At 34.8% G+C, this 10,562-nt stretch overlaps 1 protein-coding gene across 1 annotated transcript; it reads right to left on the bottom strand.

Moving 5' to 3' along the window:
- Positions 1–393: 393 nt before the first annotated feature.
- LOC130799606 (serine/threonine-protein phosphatase PP1) lies at positions 394–9,587 on the bottom strand. Its single transcript, XM_057662749.1, has 4 exons — positions 9,063–9,587; positions 5,312–5,871; positions 3,436–3,648; positions 394–840 (listed from the first exon to the last, which is right to left on the bottom strand). Exons 1-4 carry the CDS (start codon positions 9,238–9,240, stop codon positions 826–828), a joined length of 966 nt encoding a protein of 321 aa, XP_057518732.1. The 5' UTR covers positions 9,241–9,587; the 3' UTR covers positions 394–825.
- Positions 9,588–10,562: the final 975 nt, after the last annotated feature.

The raw sequence follows: 10,562 nt of genomic DNA, 5'->3' as shown, positions 1-10,562 counted from the left end.
TTACCACTAACCAAACGGGCCGTTAAAGCTCAAATAATAAAGCGCTGGCTTTGCCACCATCGTTCCTTGATCTATTTATATTTATATTTATACTTTTTGTAAACAGTTGTTCAGTGTTTCTATAAAAGCAGGGCAGATATATTTATCTCATCTGTAATATTTAAGCTCCACATCTACTAATCGTATCATTAAGTATATAACAAGATGCAGTCATAATTTCAACCATATCTACTGTTCAATACACAGCAGGATATTTTATTCATTATAATACTTTTCTTATATTATTTCAAACCATTAAATTAATACTCTCCGGTCGCATTGAGATTATAATATTACGTAAATTTATGTGAGAGTTTTTAAAAATAAATGCTGCAATTTCTAATGGAACGGATAGAGTAACATCATAAAGAATTCAGATTGAGTGTTTCACAAATTCGAGCCAGTGAAGGCAATAATAGAGAAGAATAACATTAATTCTGGCATTCCCTTTCTGCAATCTTTGAGAGTTAAAAGCTTGCACAATAAGTGGTGCTTATGTAAATGAACGGGAACATTAAACGTTAGTTACTACCCATTACAACGATCTAGAACATGAATTTACAAAATACAACCCTTAAAATGAGGCCTCTTCTACAGATGAACATCCTGAAAATAAAGCCCCTCAAAGAAACGGCTTTTTGTTGTTCAATCGTCTCTCAATTTGGGGTAGCATCAATTATGTGATTTTAAATTTTTTGAGCAATGAGGAAGCTAACGCACACCTACATCATCTCTTCATCTCCGTTGCAAGTTTGCAATGTAAGGTATGAGCAGTAAGTTCGCTAACTAACCTTTCCCACCCTGCAAAAGCCAAACAAGGCAAATAAGTGATGCAAATGTAGTATTCACTTCAAGAAAAAATGGTTTACTTAAATATCAATTAAACATTGGACACCAAAACTGAATGTCTTCCTTAAAATGCTATTATTGATTAAGGCGTTTTACAATTGACGCTATTAGCCCATAGATAAATGACTCGAAGTTGATATTTTGATTTATATCTGCAATTTGTGGCTTTTTGAATGCCGATGTATGATTTAATTAAAACATTAGATTTCAAAAGCTATAATTAGATGACCCACGAAGTTGATTTAATTATCGTAATCGGGGATAAAATTGGCATTGAAAGCTTCAAATTTTAATTTTAACCGACATAAGATACGCCTTTTGGGGATTAATCAACCTTGTCACAAGATAGTTCAAATTACTAAGTGCGTTTTCTTGATTGTTTGTAACCAGATGCATTTTTATGCTCCGTAAGTGATGTCAAAGTCACTAATAGGCTGTTGATCAGAGGATGCGTAATGGTATTCTTAGTGCCGAAATTTGTTATGTCGCCACTTGCATCTCTTTGTTTTCCCTAGCCCTCACTAAAAAGGCTGAAAATATATGACTTAAAAAGAAATTAAGTCGCTTTCGTTTTCTTCCCAGCTGCAAGTAGTTCTCAATTTAACTTGTATCTAATATACGCCTTTGCTTTGGAAGGCTATTTTGCAGCAAATGCTGACTGGACAAGAACTTTCATTCATTACTGGAAGTGATCTGGCATGTATTTCGGTTACTTGGTGAATTGTGATTCCAGGGTTTAAACACCATAAGTTTTTGTCCCTAGTCACTCACTTGTTCTTGTTCTTTATTTGGATAAGGCCAAAGATTTATAATTTTTTTGGTTTCGGATTATAATGGAGTGAAGTAAACTGGCTCATTAAATCATGTGTGCTTCTTATTTATGTGAAGTTGCGCATGAAGTTTGCTACCAACAATCAATCGGGAATAACTTATTTGATAATCTTATCGTGTACAACTGACTCTCCCGAACCCCACCCTAAGAGAAAGTCACTTATTGGTATTGAGGTAATAGAATGTCGTGGTGTTGTAGACACTCACTTGTCATGCACATTTTTATTAGATAAAGAATAGCTTGAAGGTTTATTGATTCTACTTCTAGGATACTGCTGATCAATACAGATGTTATTTTCATCGTAGAATTATTGCTCACATTTGGTTATAGAATACATGACCTCTGTACATCATAACATTATTTGCAATTTAAAACTCTCTGAATTTTGAGTTCACTAAAGAGAAATGCTATGTTATTCCAGACTAATAGGTGTTAGGCCTACTAAGTAGAAACTACTAGAGTTGCATGTTATTGCTGGTGTTAGGTCTGCTATGCTACGTTGTATGATTTGCGAGGCTGGCTGTTGTTGAGCAAGGGCTGCTACCGGGGAATGCAAGGGCTGTTGTGATGTTATGTTGAGGACATGTGCGAGGGCTGCTACAAGGTTGTGTGAGTTGTTATTGGCTTGAAGACGAGGTGTTTTGGCTGGACAGGGTAAACTTTGGATACACGATGCAGCACAAGGGGACTGTGAGGGAGGCTGCTGGAGGGGCTGTATTCTACTGTTTTAGGGCTGTTTTGACAGCAAAACAGCACCGTTTTGACAGTCTGGTTGAAGCCTTTACCGCCACCTTTGCTCCATTAAATTCAAAAGTGAACAAAAAGGATATGAGAGCAGGCTGCATTTTCAAATACTGAAAATGGGCACAGAATTGCAATTGTGGGCGGCAGAATAGGTCGCAGCTGGGTGTGGCACGCAACATCTGCTGCTTAACCATAACATATTGCTGCTGCTGCTATGTGTTGGGTGTTGATGAGGGGCTGCTTGGCTTGCTATGTTTCTGTAGTGGTTGAGGATGGGGCAGTTATTGTTTGGTTCAGGTGTTTGGGGCTGCTATAGGTTTAATATTATGATTGTGAATTAATCTGGTCTTTGTTAGACAATTTTGGCCAATATGAGAGTTTTGTTCATGAGATTGAACCGCTTCATTAAAATGATTGGCACAAAGATTTTTTATGAATGGGGTAAACGAAGGTTCTAGTGCCGAATAACCTTTAGCCTCAAAAGGTTTTAACGTCGAATATAAGCACCACGGTTAACCTAAACAAAATACATGAAAGCCTATTTTTCTTGTAATGAATAATAGAAATGATAATAGAAAGTTTATGTAATATTGGTAGGAAAATTTATTTTTGTTACATTTAGAAAAGTGGTATTAGGAAGTAAAGGAATATTGTAAACAAAAGAAGTTTTTTATGTCAGAGTCAACACCATGGAGTACATTTCATAAAATTCACACTACAAATTGTTCACATTACCATTATTTAATACAAACATAACGGGATGTAAAGGTTTATCCATTATCGATGTGTCCAATAAATTATGTGCACTTCAGAATGATATTTGCTATCAAAGGTTAATCTGAAAAACCTCTTTGTTATTCTAGGATAAGATTGCATATACCCTACCTCTAAAATCCAATTAGGTGGGAGCCACTAATAGTATTGAAATGTCAGTAAATACTAAGTTTTAAAAGAACTTAATGTAATTTTACCTTTCTCGGCGGAGTTCCGGGTCTCACCATTTTGTTACCAAAATCCAGTTTTCCTTTCTTTTCACAAGCTTCAAGGATTTGAAATGAACAAGTTAAGGAATCGTCCACACTCATCATGGCTCCATTATTATCAAACTCTCCACAGTAGTTTGGTGCTGAGAATATCGTTACAAGCTGGCGATCCGCGAAAAATTCATAACCATCTTCTACAACCTGATTATTTGCCAATCCGCAAGAGAAGGTAGGACTGCATTAGTCTCCAAGCCAGATTTGAATGCTTTACATGATAATTAAAGCAACTTGAAATAATTGCTTGATTAGAGTCCTAAGTATAAAACTTAACCTCTAATGTAACCAAAATCGCAAGGTTCGAAGTAACTTGATGAACCAACTTCAATGACTAAACAATGTTTAAAGGAAATAAAACAAATGCAAAAGAACACAAGGATTTAAGGAGGTTCACGGCTACGTCCTCCGTGGTGTGTAGTTACTTGCTTATATTATCAAAATTGAGAAATACAACTCTTACAATAAAGTATTACAAAAGATGCAAGAGAATGCAAAGGCTATGTGTTTAGGCTTGGGGTTGTGTTTGATGATTTTTTGAATGTACATAAGAGCTCTTATTTATAGTGTTAATTACATTAAATGAGTATTTAGTCTTAATGCTGAAATTTAATCTCAATGAAACTGCTCTAGGATACTTGAAACGCCAAGAAAAACGAATCCAAAGCCCCTGACTGCTGCTGCTCGTTCGAGCAACTACTTGTTGCACCTTCTGACTTCTGTCCCGTGGTCTGCTCGTTCGAGCATGCTTCAGCTGCAAGCTACTGATCTGTTCTGACTCCTTTACTCATTCAAGGCATTTGGTCACATCTTGGATGCCTCGTTCAAGGCATCTTAACAGTAACTTACAACTCTTAATTTTCTTAACTAAAACCATTCATCATACATCATAATAACCATGTTTAAGTCACTCTTTATTCGCTTCATTATTTCAAGAATTAAATCATGCACTTAAACTCCATCATAAACCTCCACATTAAGTCACACACTTAACAACCTCATTAAAACACACATAGGATTCCATCCCAAGAGTCACACATGAATGCACACATCAAATGTGCACTCAAGTCACACCATTCATAACACAAGTGATAAGTTTTTTTGTTTACTCCTCCCTTCAAATAAAAGCGAGCTCATTGAGAAGCCCATATTTTCTCATACTAAGATGAGAAATCAAATTCGTTTTGATATTAGAAGTTTGAAAAGCAAGATATACGCTATCTTACCCTTGTTAGTTAAAACAAAAAGATTGTTTTGGATTGGCCCTAGATATCAAAAAGCATCTTCAACTTCTCATAAATAAGAAATGCACAGGAAATAATTCTATTATAATCTGAGGCCTAAGAACTATCAACTTAAGGCCTATCAAAAAAAAGGGACGACAATAGCTTAAAATAAATACTTAATTTTTCCCAAGCTTTCACTCTCACCTCTCGCTACTTGGCTCGGATAACAAGCGAACAATATATAAATGCTCAATGTAAGTTCACTCTTGCCATTTTGTAAGCATCTTCCATCAAAAAAAAGACTATTATATACTGATATTATCATTATGTTTTGTCAACTTTTCCCTAAATGCTAGAATAAAAGCAAGCAGCAGCAGAACCCTTTTTAACACTTAAGGAAACAAGTGAACGAAACCGATGTGAGCAGGTTTATGGTTTCATCAAATATGGGATGTTTCAAGGCATTCAGCTGGCTCCCTCTAATATCCTATATGTAAACGGTCAAGCGATTGACTGTTGCAAGACAAATTGATATATAATCCTAGAAGATACAGAAAGACTACATCATACTGAAGAACGGTTACCTGATGAGCTCGACATATAAGATCAAAGTCATGCTTCTGGAGAAACTCTGAAACTGCGTCTGCTCCAAAAGTGTATGAGACTCCTCTATCATTCTCTCCCCAACCATCAAGTTCTTTCTCGGGATCAGACCACAACAAATCACAGAGAATGCCCTGATCTGGGACATCTGCCGGTCGAGGTATGTTCCTGATCTGATCCATATTTTTCAACTCGGGCGACAATCCCCCATGCATGCAAAGGATCTTTTCATCGATAAGTGCAGCAACAGGCAGGCAATTAAAACAGTCCGTAAATGTTTTCCACAGACGAACATTATACCTCCTCTTGCACTCATCATAGAATCCGTATATGCGATTAATAGAAGCACATTCATGGTTTCCCCTAAGAAGAAAGAAATTCTCCTTATACTTTATTTTGTATGCAAGAAGCAGGCAAATGGTCTCTATACTCTGCTTACCACGGTCAACATAATCTCCCAAAAATAAATAATTCGCCTCAGGCGGTAAGCCACCATAGTCAAACAAACGAAGCAGATCAGGAAACTGACCATGGATATCTCCTGAAACAAACACAACAATCAAATAGAAGCTAGTACAGCCCTTGTTCAAATAAAAGTTCCATAAAGCCCAATATTGAAAGCATTTTAGTACAAAAATAATGTACAGCAGTAGACCTACACCTATTCGAATACAAGGAAAACTTCTCAAGACAACAACCTGTTAATAAAGTACGAGCAAGGAATCTTGATATTAGAACAGATAACAAAATAAACTCGTATTGTGCGGTGAAATTTTCTGCAGATCTAGCATTATGACGATAATGCTTGAGCACGATCTTACCATTTACATGAATGCCTTCCCCTCTTCCTTATATCAATCATCACATATGGATACTATTAATCTTTATATCAATTACCAACTCGTAATTTGACACTCACTAGCTTCTTCCTAGATCCACCACCATTAAAGCAATGCAAAATTGAAAAGAAAGTGGCACATATAGATACTATATTTAGATTAGATTGGACTATATTTAAAAAGTTTATTTACTCATGTGCACTTTTTATTTAATAATGTGCACTTTGATATCATTAACAAGAGTAAAATTGCGTACAAGCGACCCCAAACCCCGCCCCCAATAGATTGGATCCATTCAATGGAATTATGTTAATAAATTGTTGTATACATGAACAACACACCATATATACATAACTAGAAAAGAGATGTCATTCCAAATCAGAAAGCATGATCCAAGAACACAAAATGATTAAGATGGCTTTAGCATACCCTCAATTTTTTTTTCTTTATTGTCATTTAAAAAAGACCAGAAATTTTTCAAGAACCAAATTTAGAGCTAATGATCACACTCAAATAGAAGTTTTAAATCCTTTATACGTATAGAATTGTGCTCAAAATATGTTCCTTCAACCTAATACCCAGAAAAGAAATAGATCAAAAAAATTGAAAATGGCTGCAAAGAAGACAAATGGCAATGTCGTTTTTGAACATTTCAAAAATAAAGAAGAGAATCAGTAAAGGGAATGCGTTTTCAAGAAAAAGGTCTGAAAAAATTCGATAGAAATTATTAAATTTTGGCCGGAAAAATTGAGAAGGGTGAGAAACTACTTGTTCAAAAGAAGAAAGGAGAAGAACAAGAAAAGGGTAATACGAAAACAGTAAGGGAGAAAAACAAAACATTAAAAGTGGCAGTTTTCAAAGAAGAGGTGGCAACGAGAGGGGGCAGAGCTCTTCTCACCTATTGCAAAACATAGGACAAAGAAGGTGAGAAGAAAATCTTGTGTGTTGTAGATCCAGTGGAGAACCTAGAAATCTCGTTAGAGGGAATAAATAAATACTAGAGGGAAAGCGATTGGTACTCTGGACTGAGAATATATGCCAAGGACAATCCACTGACAAAAGGGAAGAAGGAAGGTGGCGTATCAAGAGGTAGTGAGACTAGTGGCTGAACATTTTTCTTGAGACACTGGCCGAATTTTCATGGAATGAGAAGGGTTGTGGGGTAGCTCAATGACTAATCCCATCTATTACACAATGCTACAACAAAAATAAAGCATTCAATATTTCATTCTCGGTTAAATATAGACCATCATTTTGTAGGCACAACCCAATCCCTGGTCCCTATTATACCATATAGATTGCTTTTGTTCTCGAAGAAGACATAAACTACTAAATCTCCACTTAATAGAACTTGGGCACAAATGCTTGTGAGAGACGGTTTCTTTGAGAGACCATCCCTAAGAATGATGTAAGTAGACATTTACGATATTGAATGTAGGCATTAAAGATACGGTAAGTAAGTATTAAGGATAATATAAGTAGGCATTAAGAATACGGTAAGTAGGCATTAATCTTTAACATGCCGGGCTTGAGATACGTCTCTCAAAGAGACAGTCTCTCAAGAGACTAGCTGAATTTGGGTGTTCAAAAAAAATTTTCCTTCTTGACTAATAGCAAAGCACTAATAATCCTTTCACCTCTAATATAACTTAAATCCATAATACATCAAGAAACAACATATCAAAAGTATGCATAATTCTACTCATCAAGGTAAATTCATCCACATTGTAGCCTAAGAGGCTAAGACTCATTCTATCTTATTTTCACCAACATTTCCTTCTTGCAGACACCCTAAAACAATAACCTCATCATCACCATCTTCAATCACCAAAACGTAATGAATATTCTAAAAATTTGATACCCTCAAAATATCACTAAAAGGAATACAACAATATCCCACTTTACTACTACTATCTTTCCAACAAAGTAAAGTGTCTACTATACGAATATAGTGGATACAATCTCACTAACAAACAAAAGATGCAAATTTTAAAAATTGTCCACTATGCAAATTTAGGGCATTTTAGTAAAACGCAACATTACATTACCCAATGTCATTGACGAGGAGCTTCGTTGTTGTTGTTTATGATGGTAATAGAAATGAGCTTTGGTGTTAGATTATATGAAATGAAATATGTTATACCATTCCCATAATAACAAAGCTATTATTCTCATACATGTGTTTTTCTTCATAATGTACTATTACCACCAAATATCATCAATCCAAATAAGCGGAAATGAATTTTTATAAAGAAAAAAGATGTTAAATTAGCACAAGCATATCATCAAACTAATCAAATAACTTCCACATTAGTGGGATTTTAAAGGTCAAAGATGTACACAAGCCTACCCTTCTTGTTGATAAGAGAATATGTAACTTTAGCTCACATCTACAACTTCACAAAATACAACTCAAAAGTTTCATTATCCAATGTCGTTAACACCTTAAACGGACGTTTAGTTATTGGTATTAATGGATGGTATTTGACTAACATATTAACATGAATGAGTTTAAGTGTAAGTTGTCATAGAATGAGTCATGTTATTCCATAATTATGAAGCTCCCATCCTCAAACATGTATTATTGTTCACAATTTTCTATTACCACCTCTAAGAAATTGTGAATGAAAATGAATTTTGCCAAAAAGAGGATAGGACAACCATGATTATGAATCTTGAACTTGACAAGCAATTCCTAAATTTGCGGGTTGTGGAGGTCAAATGTACACAACCTCATCCTTATCATCAATTAAAAAGGTTGTTTCCGATTGGACAACATAAGCAACTTCAACAATAACTTCACATAAATATTTGGGTACCAAAAAATACAAGTTTTGTATAATTTACAGCCAAAATATTCAAACTTTATAAGAAATAACAGAAAATAAATTACCACAAATCTTAATAGGAGCTTCAAGTTCAAGCAGATTTGGTTGACTAAGAAAAATATCCTTAGAAGTAAGACAAAGCTGTTTAATCTCAGACTCAGGAAGATGAACTTGTTTCACAGTTCTACCATTCTTGGCATCAAGTAATCTCCGTATTATATTATCAAGAACACCCTCATCCATTTTCAACCGCCCAAGAAACAATCTTTTTGATCCTTACAGTACACCTGAATCACAGAGGATCAAGACTCTGTGTTTTCAAACAAAAACAACAAAACTGGGTTGTTTTAATTAAAGGAGTCACTTGTGAATGGACGCAATTATTTATATCCAACAACTAGTAATCTGTATATTTTGTCCGTTGAAGAATTCGGGATATGGGTTTGGCTTTTGGATATTACGAAATAATGAAAAACAGGGGACCAAATTTTGGTGGATTTTTGGAGATAATGAGTGGTAAACTAAATTAGGTTTTATAGGAACAAAACTGAATTTGGGGGTTTTTGATGTCAACCCGTGTAATGTGGCCGACTGACCGTGCGGGAGTACTAATATCGAGATAATTTTATTTGAAGAATTATACTTCTGTAAAAATTAGATATTTAGCTATTTAATTACTTATTTAATATTTTAATATTTTTTATTATATATAACGAAATATTATAAAAAGTAAATATTAATGATTTTTATATTAAAATGAATTCAACAATATTTCACTTGACTATATTCTAAATTATAATTTAAGAATAAAATATAAATTAAAAGTAATATGTGAACAGTGTCAAAAAGTAAATGTTTCATTTTCAGTGAATTGGAGGGTGTATTTCATTTGTTTTTTAAAATTCTTTTCTGCAATTTTTGGATTATTTTATAGAGAAAATTGCAAATAATTGCCTTAAAGTTTGAGTGTTTTGCGAATTAAAGTCGCAAAGTTTTTTTTGCGAAAAACTGCCACTAGATATGGAATCTTGACAGCATTCAGACCACATAACTAGATACGTACATGTTGACCTATTTTTACCAGTTTATACCTTAACTTACCTTTGACTTTCCACCCTCACTATGAATCAACTAGAGTAGTTGATACAACTACTCAACTACCAATCTCCCTCGTTCATTTTCTTAATAAATTACCTCTAAACACTGTAATTGCAACCATTCAAGCGTAGTTTCTTGTTCTTCTCCACCTTAATTGTTGCTGAAGGTAAGCTTGTTCTTAAAGCTTTTTTTTTTTCTGCATCTCCCTCATTCATTTTCTTAATAAATTACCCCTAAACACTGTAACGGCCCGGTTTAAGAGACCTGGAAAATCATATGAAAACATGATCCCGGTTCGCAAACGGACACTAAATTAATTTTTTTTTTCTCGGATCATCAACGTTCCAACGGTAAAGGAATATGGTCAACGCAAGAATCAACGCCAAATAAAGAAAACAAGTCAGCGGAAGTCTTTACATACAACTCGAGAGCCTACCGGCCTCTAGGCTAGCTAAAAAGTTGTACGA

The sequence above is a fragment of the Amaranthus tricolor genome, chromosome 14 (genome assembly GCF_026212465.1).
Source record: "Amaranthus tricolor cultivar Red isolate AtriRed21 chromosome 14, ASM2621246v1, whole genome shotgun sequence".
Taxonomy (NCBI): Eukaryota; Viridiplantae; Streptophyta; class Magnoliopsida; order Caryophyllales; family Amaranthaceae; genus Amaranthus; species Amaranthus tricolor.
The sequence above is the reverse complement of the archived record's forward strand: the minus strand, read 5'-3'. Positions and strand labels throughout refer to the sequence as shown.

Bases quoted from the DNA above. Each gene is read 5' to 3' on its own strand.
- LOC130799606 (XM_057662749.1), bottom strand. From the start codon at position 9,240: ATGGATGAGGGTGTTCTTGATAATATAATACGGAGATTACTTGATGCC. The intron at 5,872-9,062 runs GTAATTTATTTT...TGTTTGTTTCAG, and splicing joins AGCTCCTATTAAGATTTGTG to GAGATATCCATGGTCAGTTT. The intron at 3,649-5,311 runs GTAACCGTTCTT...GCAAATAATCAG, and splicing joins TTATATGTCGAGCTCATCAG to GTTGTAGAAGATGGTTATGA.